We start from the raw sequence: 15,027 nt of genomic DNA on the forward strand, positions 1-15,027 counted from the left end.
ACATCCTTATCTATCCAATGAGAAGGCTCCAGTCTTTTGCTTTTAAACCCTGGACAAAACAGGTTAGGTTCCAGGAGCACATGGTGGAAGTTGGGAACTATGGCTCCCAGGTATGTGTCTGGGCCTCTCCCTGGAGGGATTAAATAAATCTTTCTCTTTGTACCTGATGATGTCTCTGATTAGTTAATTGGATTGGGAAGGGGGTCTTGCACATTGATGTAAGAAAAATTCAAATCTTGAAAGAATATAATGTAGTGAATAGACTACTGGGCTTAGATTTAAAACTAAGTTTTCTTGATTTATCTCAAATACTTACTAGACATATGTCCTGGAGCAAGTAGCTGAACTTTGTGTATTAAGATTCCTCATTTTATAAAATGAAAGAACTGGTCTTGATCTTTAAAAACCATTTCAGTTCTAAATCTATGTTCAGAAGTTTTGGCTACAAAGAAGGGGAAATAATAAAAATTTTCACCTAGGTTTAGTTTCATTTCACTATTTTGCCAATTCCCTTCCCTCAGACATACATGCACACCACTACCATATTACCATCCTGCCAATAACCTCCTACTTATCTATACTGTATCAGTATATATCTATCAGTATATATGTATCAGTTATACCTATACTGTAGATCAGTATAGATAAGTATTCTCATGACTAAACCTCATTTCAGAGGGATGACCAAAGCCTACACTATCCTCTCATTCTCTAAGGAAAAGACTTACTACTAAAGTAAAGAATTACCAGACCTAGATGAAATATCTGGTTTTAATAACATCATTAAGGCATTCTTTGGTGACATCGGAAATTTCTTTTCCCAATTTGACTAAAAGCATTGGGAATGAAACCCATCACCTCAGAACACAAAGGACACAAATCTCCTCATTTTAATTTTAAATGTAGATATAATTAGATTTTTCTCTTTACCATTTTTCTTATATTTAGGATAATTTCATTTCCTCATATGAGTTACCACCTCTGTGAGTAGAAGTAGAGGAAAAAGGAAGCCAGAACTGAAGATAAAAGTTGGGTGAAGGAAGGGGTAGGAAAAAAAAAAAAAGGCAGAGAAAGTATGGTAATTATTGTTTCACTTTTTAACTTTCTTTTTTAAAATAGAAAAAAAAAAAAAAAACAGAAACAAAAAACAAAGATGTGTTAGCTATCATTCTTATCCAAGAATGATTCAGCTCTATATTCTGAGGAGACTGGCACCAGGATAAAAAAAATATTTTAAATACTTCCTAGACAAGACTTTGAAAGGCACAGAGAGATCCCTCCAATCCTTGAGGGGACAAAAATCAATGAAGTTCATAAGTTTTCCTCCTAGGTTTCTGATATGATATATCAGTGTATTTCGGGTTATTGCTTTTCTGAATGAAGGACAGAAACCATGGCAGATCCCATACTTCTTCTGAGGAAGAAAAAACATTCTAGCCAAGGACTACAAAGGAAGTTTGAAGGGGAGAGAAATTACAGAACAATGTGCCCAATATAGTCACGGCCTGCAGTGTCCACAGCAAAGGCCTAACAGCATGCTGCAGAAACAATGGGATTAACACAGGTAATACACATAATGAAGGAAGAATCAAGGGTGGGGAGGAGTAGCTCTAATCAGAGCAATATGAAGACAGCATAAAACAGTAGCATAACTTTAAGACCGGAGACATAGCTTTCTCTTGCATACTGTTCTCTACGTGTGCCTTCCCACATGTGTTCCTTAAATGTGCCCATTTTTCCCACCAAAGATGTGTTTATTTCCAAGAAAGTACAAACAGGTTTATGGAAAACACTTTTTATTAGTGCCTTTCTTTCTCCTCAACTTTACTAAATGTCTTTGATTTGAACTAAATGTATTCTCTTGCTGATTAATAAAAGTAATTACATCAATGGGAGCCAAGGTTTTGAGTAGATATAATTCTACTGAGTACACTGAACCTGTGCAGTTTCCTTGTCTAGGGAAACAACTTGGCAAATTGGGAGACTTCCCCAAGTGCCACAATTACATGAATTGTCTCATTTTATTCTTAAAATAACTCTGAATAGCAGGAAATATATTCCATTTTTTCAGAAAAACACACACACAGGAAAGCTGTAATTTGGCCATTGTTACTTAGTGTGACTACTCGTGAGTACTTGAAATCCAAGTTTTTTTTTGTTTTTTGTTTTTTTTAATTCAAATTAGAGTGTCCTTGTTAACTCCATTGCTTAGGTATAATTGCAGGTATTTAGCTGTAAAATAACAGGAGAATAATTTTGATTATCTCATAGAATTTTAAGTTCTTCATTAAACATTTAAGATTGTACAAAAAACAATGAATTTGGATTCCAGCTCCTCTATTTACTAATTGTACACTATTAGGCAAGTTACTAAATATGCCCAAGAAGCCCTAGTTTCCTCAACTGTAAAATGAGGAAATGAGACTAAATGATCCCTAACATCCCTTCAAGCTCTATATCTATAAAGCTAATTTGTAATGAGTAAAGACTTTTTTAACTATACATTTTTTTCAAACTAATTCAATCAATTTCTCTTATTTCTAGATAGCTTCAAATATTAGTGTGTGTATATAAACATATGTAGACAGTATTTGAAATGAAGACTATAGATTAACTTCACATAACCTCAGAGGTGAATTATATCCAATCTTCTTTCTTAGGCTTTAAACATGAACAAATCACTTTAAAACTCTACATTATTTGACTATATTTCCTACTACAGAATCATTTTAAAATAAATGTCAAGATACTTTGCACATACTTTTATTGTTAATAATTTTATTTCCTTGAAATAGATATTCAAACCTTCTCCACTTCTTCATGGAAGATTGCACAACTTGTACATTCCTAATCAATAAAAACTAACCCAAGCTCTTTTTATTTAATTTTCCTTCATTTGAAGATGTTTTTGTATATTACTCTCCTCTTCCCAATAGAATTTGAATTCTACTCCTGAGACATTGGGCTCTGATACATGAATTTTACAAAATCCTACCCAGAATCAGGTCACTACACCATTTTCCAATCATTTCTAAACCAAGTAACAATGCCTACCATCTTCTTCAAATTCTAACTCCCTTTTATGGTTTCCCCATTAAAATGAAGCTCCTTGATGACATGGTTTATCTATATTGCTTAATTTTACTTGTATTCCTACCCCTTAGCACGATGTCTGACCCATAGAATTTAATAAATATTTTTCATTCACTAAAGAAATTAATCCATTTTCTTCCAACTTACATACTTTAAGAAGTATCCTTTCCAAAATAATAGTGATAATAATAAGGGTTTTTCTCCTGTGCTTTTGATTTATATTCCCTAGGGTTAAATTTGTACACGTAATTTTGTCTCTTCTCTGTCTTTTGAACATGAAAACAGACTTTTCAGACTTGCGACTTCAGCAGTCATTGAACTGAGATAAGTGATATCTAAAACAGAATACATACTAAAATAAACACAGAAAACCATCATTTGTCTTTCTTTGAAGAATGTCAATGATGGGAATTTTATCCCAATTCTAGGTAGCCTGTTCCAATTTGGAAAAGTTCTCATTGGTTTTCTGGACAATGAGACTAAATTTATCTTCTAATAAACTTTTATTTCTTGCTCCTGTTTGTTTGTTTTTCCTCCTCTTTGGTTAAACAGTGCAAATATCACCTCTCCTCTCCAAAATAGGCTATCAGATCCTCAAATCTTCCCCAGGTTAAACTTGCACATTTCCTTCAAGAGATCTTAATATGACACAGTCAGAACTCTTCACCATGTTAATTGTCTTCCTCTTGATATTTTCTAGCTTGCCTATCTTCCTTATACTATTATATCTAGAACTGAAGATGACATTTTAGATGTTATTTGATTAGGCCAGGGTGGCAAAATAATGTCCCCTCCTCATTCTTTAAAGCTATACTTGAAGTCCAACATTACCTCTCTGTAGGAACATATTCTCTTTCTTTGTCTTTCTGAATCTCTTTCTCTCTCTTCCTCTGCTTAATTTTTTTTCATCTTTCTTTATCCTTCAATATTTCAAAATATTAGCCAGGTAGATCTATTCTCCTTTGGAACAAAACACAACATCTTTATGCTTTTGTCAGTGGTCTTTTAAAAAAAATATTGGAGGAAGCAGGAAATTTTTTTTAAATTACATGATAATTTTGCTGTATATTTGAAAGGAATAGTAAGCTATCCATGATAGATTTGCAGTTTCGCGTACAATTATATTTTTGTACCATGTTAGGAAAATTCTTGTCTCATTTCATGAATTAAAAACAAAATTTTAAATAATGATGATTTAGTAACCAACTTTCTAATCATATAACTTTCCAGACATAATTAGGTATATTCTTGAATAAGGCAGTGAATAAGTTGCCAGGGGAATACTAGAAATATTCTCATATTATGATAGATTATATCCCTTGGCATAGTTTTGATCAACCAAGAAAATAACAAGTATTTATTGGGTAATTGCTATGTATCAGTTACTGTGGCAGATAGTGGGGACATGAATTTCAAAAATTGAAATCAATATTACTCTTAAGGAACTGATATTTTATAAAGAAAGACAACTTATAACTAATATAAATATATACAGAATAAAAAACTAATAGTATCTACATAGTACCTTAGAGATTACAAAGAACTTTACAAATAATGTCTCATCATCACAATTTGGGAGATAGTTGCTTTTATGATAGCCATTTTATGAATAAAGAAAAAAACACACAGACGATGTAAATATCTGTTTGTCATGTGGCTAGCAAGTAAGTTAGGACATATTTGAATTTAGGTATTCCTAATTCCAGGTTGAACATTCTATATAAATAATTCAATACAGGATAAGAAGGAGGGCCACTAGAGCCCAGGTTAATCTCTATATCATGATGAGGCCATAGAGCTTTAATGGATGCAGCTTAAAATAAATAACTATATGTACTTATGCATATAACTATATGTAAAGAATATGTATGTGTATACATATGTGTATGAGGGGATTTCTTGATGGTTATCTTCTTTCTCTTTTTGGTAACATACAATTTGTTTTTTTAATAGTCTATATTTACTGTTCTCACTTCATCACTAGAGATATAGCTCCTAAACTCCTAAAATCTGGTTTTCAATTCTGTAGTTCTATAAAATTCTTCTTTCAAAAAGTGATAAAGAACTCCTTAATCCCCATATTAGCTATCCTTTTCTTATTTTTCTTTCTTCCTGTTAATTCCTTATTTTTAGGAATTTTCTTCCTTGATTTTTTTTCACACTACAATATACGTTTCTTTCTGTTTTTAATCACTTTCTCTCAGACCTTTTTTACTGGTTCCTCTTTCTCCTTCTGTCTTTTAAATCTAGACATCCTCCAAAGTTGTTAAGGACCACACCTAAGTTTGAAATCCAGAAAGCCTGTAAAGGATTAAAGGGGACTGTACCATTAAGGGGTGGTTGGTTCTCTGAAGAACCCACAGCTGTGAATCATAACACACTTGAGAATAGAGTTAAGGAGTTGCAAGTCAGATTTTATTTTTAACAAATTTATTGACGCAGATGTTGCTTGTGAATTGGGAATGAAATAAATCAGAGGCAAGAGGGAAGAGAATAGAGGTCAGAGAATTCAACTGCCTCAGTCTCCTTGTTTTGTTATCCTCTCACATAAAGGGTCAGAATTACCGTTGCTGGTCAGAATTAGATACCCAGCAGCCACTAGCAGATTGCTCCCATAACACAAAATCTTATCCCTAACTCCTTTATACTCTTTCTTCTTGAGTTAATCTACTTCCATAGCTTCAACTCTAAATTCTAGGTAAATTATAGATATTTATCCATATCTGAACCTTCTACTCTATACCAATCCCTTATTTCCATATCCCTTCTGCATATTTTCAAATAACTTCCCCCCAGGTACATCAAGGCCAATAGAGTTCAAACCCAAATTCCCCTTCTTTATATTCTGAAATCAAATCCTCCTCTTAATTTTTTAAAATTTTATCTCCTATATCCCATTGTGAAGGAAGAATTTTCCTTCCCCTATACAAACTTGGAGACACAGGATCTGATACCATTACTTTGATTTTTCTTAAATTGCATCTGATTCTAAGGCAGCCTTTAATCTCTCCCATGTATAGATATAAAGATCCTTTTGTAATATGACATTTTTTTATTTCTTAATAACTTATGATTTCACTGGTATAACCATTTGAAGGAATGAATAAATTAATGGATTGCTTCCTTGAAAACTAAGCACTTGAGTTCAAATCTGGCCTGGGACATTGAACACATTCTAGTTGTGTGACCCTGGACAAGTCATTTAAGCCCAATTACCTCAGCAACAACAACAACAACAACAACAACAACAACAAAAAGCAAAGCACTGTGATAAGTTCTGAAGATACAAATAGAAAAGAATTTTAGGAATAAAAGTATTCTCTGTTCTCAAGGAAATCAAATTGTAATGGAGAAAATAATACTTGAAAGTTTTCATCTGCAAATCACTGCTCTAATAATGGAGATTCTCATTCTTTGACTTAGTAGAAAATCTTTAAAATTTTCTATTATTTAAAACTTTATCCCTGTGATCCCTATAATTATCCCCCCCCCTCTGTCAATGAATGTACAATTTATCACATCAGGCCATTTTTATCATGTCAGAACTATATCTTATTTATAATATATGAGTACATTGATACATATAGATAATAATAAGCAAATAAACCTGAATTAGAGGTATATTCTCATTTTTGTCATCAAAGATATATACATTCTATAGAAATATAGATATGTGTCTAAACATTGTTGAAAAACATTGGGATAACATATCCAAATATAGAAAAACTGGGTTTCAATTTTTTTTTAATATATTAGCTATGTAAACATAGGAAAAGCATAACTTCTCTGGGCCTCAATTTCCTCATTTGTAAAATTAGTATTTGTATTCAATGAGCTCAAAAGACCTCTCCAGTTCTAAATCATATAATTCAGAAAAAGTTATATCTTTCAGAGAAATGATTAGGTAAAAGGACTTACCTTATAACTTAGATAACCTAGTAACACTGTTTCAAAGAGACTTATCAAGGCCACTGAAACCTAAAATATAAAATGTAAGAAATAAGTACTGTAATTAGTACATTTATTCATGGATAGATAAAAACATAAAATATAGTAATGGATGTGTTAGTTGTTACCTTACCACTTTGCATTTCTAACTCTCCCCAGTATAGTATATCAAATGACACATTTGGAGTAAAACTATCTCATTCGACAAAATTACTTACAGTAACATAAAGGTTGTTATTTACTACTATTTTTTCCTTTTAAAAAACCCATCAATAGTAATGGCTAAAGTAAACTAGAACTTTCACTAGAAAATATATAATAGCTATTGGGATAAGATATAGGAAAAGAAAAAAAAAGTAGGCACTAGAAAAAAATGATTTTATAGAATAAGATCAATTATTAACAGAAAAGATATGTCAGTGAGAGATTAGATTAAAGTCTTTCCTGTTTTGAGAACTTAAAAAATATATCTTTTAAAAAGACAATTGTTTTTTTTTTTCAATTATGTTGAAAGCTCAACCAATTCTATTATAAGCCAAGCAATATAGAATATGGAGAAAACAAAAACATTTGAGGTTTAGAAAAGTTAGAATATAACCTGTAAGCCCCATAATGGTAGACATCTCGTCACCCAAAAGATATGATACCTGTGAAGAAAAATGATAAATTGATAACATAGATTCAGTATATTATTTCACAATTGAAAATATTTTAATAAACTTCATAATATTTAAGTGATCTGTAAAACAGAATAATAAAAATATAATGAACACAACTGAGAGTAGACAAATTCCTGTTTTATTACTATTGGATACCATTTAACTTCAATATTGTCTTATAAAGAATTAGTAGTTACATTTTATAGCCTTAAATCAATATCTAGTATTGTATGGGAAGTAATTGAAGACTGATTTAAACAACTAAGATTCCAAATTGGAAAATCCATAGACCTTATAAACTGAATTCTCCCATAACTCTCACTGTACTATAATTTCTGTTTTGGTAACACATTCTACATCATGGAAAAACAGTTGGAATTCTAAGTTGGAAGGAACTTTTTAAAATTGCCTATTCAAAATCCTATCTAGAACAATAGTAACAGATGATCATCCATGACCTAAAATATTCAGTTTTCAAGAATTTTCTACCTGTCCTCTGGCCTTATCTTCCTGAAAACTTATGGCACCAGTTTGAACTCATCTTACTGGTAAGGACTTTTTTCCTTATTTTGAGGCAAAAGTCTGCTTCCCTTTTATTCTAGTCATTAGATCTAGGAATAAAGGAGGGAAGGAGGGAGGGACTGAAAAAAGGCAGGACAAAAGAAGTAGGGAGAGAATGGAGAGAGGGAGGAGCAAAGAAGTATTTGTTGAAGCCAGAAAATTCAAAATGTGTGGAAGTCACATATGTTGCAGTAAAAACTTAAAGTCTCCAATGAATGTAAACTCACAAAAGCTAAAATTTTCAATCCTTGTCTAGGAACAGGTGTCTTTTTCTTCCTGACCAAACTGTGTTAATATTATTTATGTTTGCTATTGAGAACAACAACAACAAAAATGCTACTGCTGTCTTTCACAAAGGTAGGAAGAACTATACTCTTCAGATTACTGTGTGATAGTATTTCCTATTTAATTTGAAAGCCTGTTATTCAAGCTGAAAGGTAAAATACAAAAAAAAAAAAATTATGAGTGCTATTTTTTCATATCAAAAACATTAGTCATTGTAATAATGTTACCATTGTTTGAACTGACCCTGCAAAATACAACGTAAGATTTTGTACCAGATGTATGCATATATACACAAATATAATTAAAAGTAGATGAACACAACTGAGAGTAGACAAATTCTGCTTTATTACAATTAGATATAATTTACCTTCAATATTGTCCTATAAAGAATTAGTAGTTACATTTTGTAACCCTAAATCAATATCTAGTATTGTATGTGAAGTAATTGAAGAAAGATTTAAACAATTAAGATTGCAAATTGGGTCATCCTGCCATCTAGGGGAGGGGGTGGGGGGAAGGAGGGGAAAAATTGGAACAAAAGGTTTGGCAATTGTCAATGCTGTAAATTTACTCATGAATATAACTTGTAAATAAAAAGCTATTAAAATCTAAAAAAAAAAAAAAGATTACATTGGAAAATGCTTAGACCTTATAAATTGAATTTTCCTGTAATTCACACTGTACTAAAACACACTTTGTATGTTTTGTGATTGTTTCAAACCTGTGATTTTATTAACCAGAACTCTAGTCATGAAAATTCCATTTATCAATGAAGATCAGCCATAACTTTATTTGTAGTCTTAGAGAATTATATGGAGTTCTAACTTGCTAATTTACTTGTTCTTAGTTACATAGCTAGCATTCAATAAAATCAACTTATGAAGGCAAGCCTTATTGGAATGAAAGACTGTTCAGTCACTTTTCAGTTGTATCCAACTTTTTGTGACTTGATTTTCCTGACAAAGATATTGAAGTGGTTTGGCATTTCTTTCTCTAGCTCATTTTTCAGATGAAGAAAAGAGAAAAACAGGGTAATGGCTAAGGCAGGATTTGAACTCAGGAAAATGAATCTTCCTGACTTCAGGTCAAGTACTCTATCCACTGTGCCACCTAGCTACCCTGATTATTAGCCTGTCTTCCACTAATTATGTCAGTGTGTTCTCCTATAGATATAAGTATGACTAGGTTTGTGGGAAGTATTAAAAAAGAATTCAGTTTGAAAGACACTCAATTTTTATGTAAAGGAAGGCAATAACAATGAACTTTAATCATATATATAATAGATCTTCGATGATAGAAAGTAATTTTGGTTAGTCAATATAAATTTAAATTAGAAATCTCCTTGCACTACAAGTAAATAGATAATCAATCTTTAAGCTAATATATTCTCTAGTATCATAGACATCTTTTGGAAAGTACTTATAGATGTCATCTAGTTCACCCACTTGTTTTGAGACAATACTCCACCTAAATTATACCAAAGAGTTGTTTTTTTAAAGACTTTAAAAATAGATTCTAATTTTCAATGAGTGAGCTGTTTTAATGACATATTAATTATAATCAAAAAGTATTTTCTACAACTTCATTCAAATCTCTCCACTCCTCTTTTCAGTTGAAACAGATAATTACTACTTGACATGATGAGGATAAACTTAATGACATTTGTGAAGTCTCCCCTTTCACCTTCACCTTCAATATTTTATACTTACAGGTATTTTGGTTTCTTAATAAATGTTTGCTGAGTGAATTGAAATTCTCTAAATAGCCCTGAGTCCTTTAGTCTTCCTTAATGTGTTTCCTCACTTTCTTCTAGTCCTTTCTTAAACTTGCCTAAATCTCAGGGACCAAACTGAATGAACAAATATATTAGTCAATGTCTATTAGATTAGAAATATTCTTGAAGTAGCCATTAATTTGTAGAGAAGCTCCTGAATACAGAACCTAGTCTCAGAAGGGCCACAGTGTAACTGCAGAGGCAAAATATTTACTCAGAAAACAGGGAACCTTTAATTATATTCAGAATGTAAGTGGGAATGGGGAAAGTCATTGATTAAAGAGAGGAAAAAGAAAGTAGTACTAGTGGTAAAGGAAACATGAATAAGGTACAGAATCAAGCATTATAAAGTTATAAAGTTTTATCTTTATATTACATAACTGAATGTAAGCTCTGATGCTTTTATTTACTTTCATCTTTTGTTCTTTGGGTTTTAACAGTGACCTGAACATAGAAGGCATTTATTAAGTGCTTATAAAATTGAATTATTTATTTGAATTAAACATATATTTCGAGGATGGGGAATTGGAACAAGCAAAATAACTCAGATTATTGATTGTATTTCTACATGTTAGACTGCTGTTTTATGATCTATACCTTCTATTTTACATTCCTAAAATATTACTACTGGAAAATCTTAGCTGGCTAGAGCAGGTTTTATCTTTCTATTGGTCAGTCCCTCCTTTGACATATATTGGCTAAAGAACTATGGGCAAGTCACCTAACTTCTAAGCTTTCTGAGCATCTTTCTGTTGTTGTGATGTAGAAAATGTTCACCATTATTTGTTTTTCCACCTCTACCTCTTACACTGATAGAGGGAATTTCCAAATCTAGGAGTTCTAAATACCAATGAAATCACACATCCAGTTTCTATGCCTATCCCTATCAGTCAATTGCTTTGTTATGGGGCACAGTTTGCTTTACTATCTCTGGCAATTCATGTTATCCATATGTAGTCATAAAATGTGAGAAGTAAAACTTTTCTTTAAAAATGTTTTAAATTATTTTACTTATAATTAAAGGGAAATGAAATACTATTTGAAAATTTTAAATATATCTGTTATTACAAAAGTAACCATCTTAATAATGGTTTAAAACAATGTAACTGGACAGTAATATTATTAAAGAACATTGAAGTATAATGTAAATAGCACTAGATATAGGGTTAAAACAATGACCTTCCCTGGTTCTACCAAGAATGTGTAGTAACAAGAAATTCACATTCAATTCTTCAAATTTCTTATGCAAAATTAAGATTATACCTAACTTCACAGATTTCTGAATTTGTACTTTTGTAATGTGCTATATAAATGTAAGCTACTACTCTTATTGTAATTATATGTCACTAAATGTAATTATTTGTACTCATATAATTAAACCAAAAAAAGTTCATTCTTTGAAGTTAATTGGATTTTAAAAGTCATTCCTATGATCTGAACATATTTATCTGGCCTTCCATTAACTGTTGTTTGTTAAAATCATATAGAAAATCCTGTAGTTCCTCTGATGATTGAAATGCTAAACGTGTCTGCTCAGTTTTCAATTAACTTGGAAGTTTAGTGTTCACTCTTGGTAGTTAATCAGGTCATTACTTATTCTGGAAGATTAATCTCCTTAAAGCATTGCTTTGATCTTACTACTCCTATGCTCAAAAATCTTCAGGGAATCATGAAATCAAAATTTGAGTGGGGGGGAGAGTAAATTTCAGTAGCCATACAATCCTCACAGAACATAAACAGCAAATAGTTTGGATTTTAATGGCTCCTCCTTGTTTTATGGATATTGCACAGGATTTGGAGCAAAAATATCTACATTTGATTCAAAGGTCAATTACTTACTTGTTGAACAATGCACAAGTCTTTTAACTTCCACAAACTTCTTTATACTACCTTCTCCTTAAGATTTTTGTGAGAAACACAATGTATTTTTTAAAAGAACCTCCAGCAAATATTACTGAATATAATTCAGAGATATTGGGTGTTCAAGAACCTTAAAATTTAATTTACTTTTAAAGCTTTATTTCCCACTATTCCTCTACAGAAAGCCTAAATTCTAGCTTGATAGATGATCTATCATCCATGCCCTAAAGCTATTTTGCAATATTCTATCTACACTTTTGTGCTCTCAACTTCAAATAACAAACTCTTCCTTTCTGCTTATCAAAGTTCTATCCATTCTCTAAGGTTCAGTTAAATGTTCTCTCTACTGAAACCTTCTTCAATTAGTCCATATCATCAACAGCTGAAATCCTTAGCTCCACCAGGGCAAGGAAGCTTAAAAAACAGGTGGGTTCATGCAAACCAGCATCTGCATCCCTTTTGTAGTTCCTCAGCTACCTCTGATTCATTTCTGGAGATCAGAGTTCACTCTCACATCTAAGAAACTGCAACTTGACACTCAGCATGACATCAACTGCTCTTCTAAAAACCTAATTAATAATATTAAGGAATAGTTTTATTGAAAATAAGGGAACAAAACATAACTATTTAAAAAAATTGAATGATAAAAATTTAAACTTTCAAGGATGATTTAATTGAATCTCACCATTTAACTAAGAATCAGTACTGTGAACTGGTTTGCCAGAGTTCACATATGTAGGAATAGCATCTCCAGGCTTTTAAGTCAAGTAATTTAATTAAAAATTAATGAATAAATTGAATAAAATCATCACTTGTCATGTGCCAGGCACTGTGAGAAGTGCTAGGGAAATAAATGAAAAGGTGAGACAGTCCCTACCTTCAAGATTATATTTTAATAAGTCCAGAAACCATGGAATAATAACTAGAAGTTGCATCAGTATGATGACTGAAGAAATATGGAAGTTAATTGAAAAAGGCTATCCAAAAATAATGTTAGTTTTAGTTTGCTTATTGATCCCAGAATAAAAGGTGGAAACAAAAATTGGATAGGAACTAAAGAAAAATGGACGGCAATAGGATGGCCAGAGCAAAGTTGATGGCAATTTCCTAACCTAAAAAGGACTCTTACTCAAGAAGCCATGTTTATTTCTCATTCTGAACCAAAAACAGTCTGAAACAGCATAGCTGTGCAAAATATGATTCCTCTGATCTCCTCAGGTACTTTGTTTCTGCCATTTGTTACTCTCTTACATTGCCTTGTATTGTGTAGATTTGTAGATCTCTGTCCCAAAGAGATCATAAAAAAGGAAAAGGACTCATGTGTACAAAAATGTTGCTAGCAGCCCTTTTGATAGTGGCAAGGAATTAGGAAATAAAAGGATGCCAATCAGGTGGGGAATGACTGAATGAGTGATGGTACATAAATGTTAATACAATACTATTGTTCTATGAGAAATGATCAGCAGTTTGATTTCATAAAGACCCTGAGAGACTTACATAAACTAATGCAAAATGAAGTGAATAGAAACAAGAGAACATTGTACATAGCAACAACAAAATTATGTGATGATCTATTCTGATGGACATGGCTCTTTTCAACACAGATTATTTGCTGTCTGGGGAAGAGGTTAAGGGAAGTGAGGGAAAACTTGGAACACAAGTTTTTGCAAGGTAAATGTTGAAAACTATCTTTACATATATTTTGAAAATACAAAGCTACTATTAAAAATATTATTAGAAAAAAATTAAATTATTTACTGTTGAGGAGGCCAGGATTTGAGAACTGAGATATACATGGTTCTCTATATACTATCATGATTAAAAATTTAAAAGATTGAGTGTTGTAGAAAATTCAGAATTTATTTAGACCAACATCACTCATTCCAATTTCCCAACAAGTACAGCTATTCTTTCTTTCATACCATTTCCATCATGCAGCATCTTCTAGAATACTTGCAGCTAAGAAGAGAGGATTACATCATAAGGTTACTAGTTCATTTTTGCATTGCCCTAAATGTTAGATAAGTGTTTTGTAAAGTCTTTTTTCCCATACTATAATGAATTACATGAAATATCTCTGTGATTTTTAATACACTCACTTGTTCCAGTTCTGTCTTTGGGGATAAACAGGAAAAAAATCTATCTTTTCTTCTTCATGGTAGACTTGGAAATTTGATGATAGCTATTATGTCCTATATACAGTAAGCCTTTTAATTCCATGCTAAACATGTCCAGTCTCTCTAAGAATAATATATTTAGCATAAGTTTTACAACTCCAATAATTCTTTTTTGATGACATATATTTAATTTTTCTTTTAAAATGTGGCACACAAACTACATATAGTACTTCAGGTATTGTATTTGTTTGACCAACCAGAACATGAAGTCATTCTTTCTTTGTACTTCTGTTCATTGAATCTTTAAGTTGCTATTTTTTTGGAAGTGGTGTGGGAAATTTTTGGGTTTTGTTGTTGTTGTTGCTTTTGTGATAGACAAAACAGTCTATTGCTTAATAAAGTGTTTTTCTCAGCTAAAACACATAGTTCTTAAACTTAAGAATAATCTGGATATGACATTTCTCATCCCACTGATTACAAAGTATGGTTCAGTTTATTTTTCTTAATAGATTGATTTCTCCTTCCTTCCTCACATCTCCATACACATTTATCTAAAAGCTGTGGGCTTCACCAGAAAAGAAATTTTCATCATAAAATAGACCATTCTTTGTCAAAAGAACTGCTATGGGAGTTACCTTGAGGGTGGAACCAAGATGGTAGAATAAAGGCAAGAAACTGCTCAAAATCTCCCAGTTTCTTTCAAAAGCCACATAAAACCAAGCCTGTGAAC

The 15,027-nt window shown here is 31.8% G+C and overlaps 1 protein-coding gene across 2 annotated transcripts in view; it reads right to left on the reverse strand.

Annotated features, from left to right (window-relative positions):
* The window catches only part of KCNT2 (potassium sodium-activated channel subfamily T member 2), a 542,167-nt gene that overhangs the window by 336,133 nt on the left and 191,007 nt on the right, over positions 1-15,027 (reverse strand). For both annotated transcript variants that reach the window (XM_031937081.1, XM_031937080.1), the window contains exons 4-5: positions 7,640-7,688; positions 7,012-7,071 (exon numbers count right to left, since the gene is read on the reverse strand). In XM_031937081.1, coding sequence (XP_031792941.1) covers positions 7,012-7,071; positions 7,640-7,688 — 109 coding nt within the window. The remainder of the gene's footprint in view (positions 1-7,011; positions 7,072-7,639; positions 7,689-15,027) is intronic.

The sequence above is a fragment of the Sarcophilus harrisii genome, chromosome 4 (genome assembly GCF_902635505.1).
Source record: "Sarcophilus harrisii chromosome 4, mSarHar1.11, whole genome shotgun sequence".
Taxonomy (NCBI): Eukaryota; Metazoa; Chordata; class Mammalia; order Dasyuromorphia; family Dasyuridae; genus Sarcophilus; species Sarcophilus harrisii.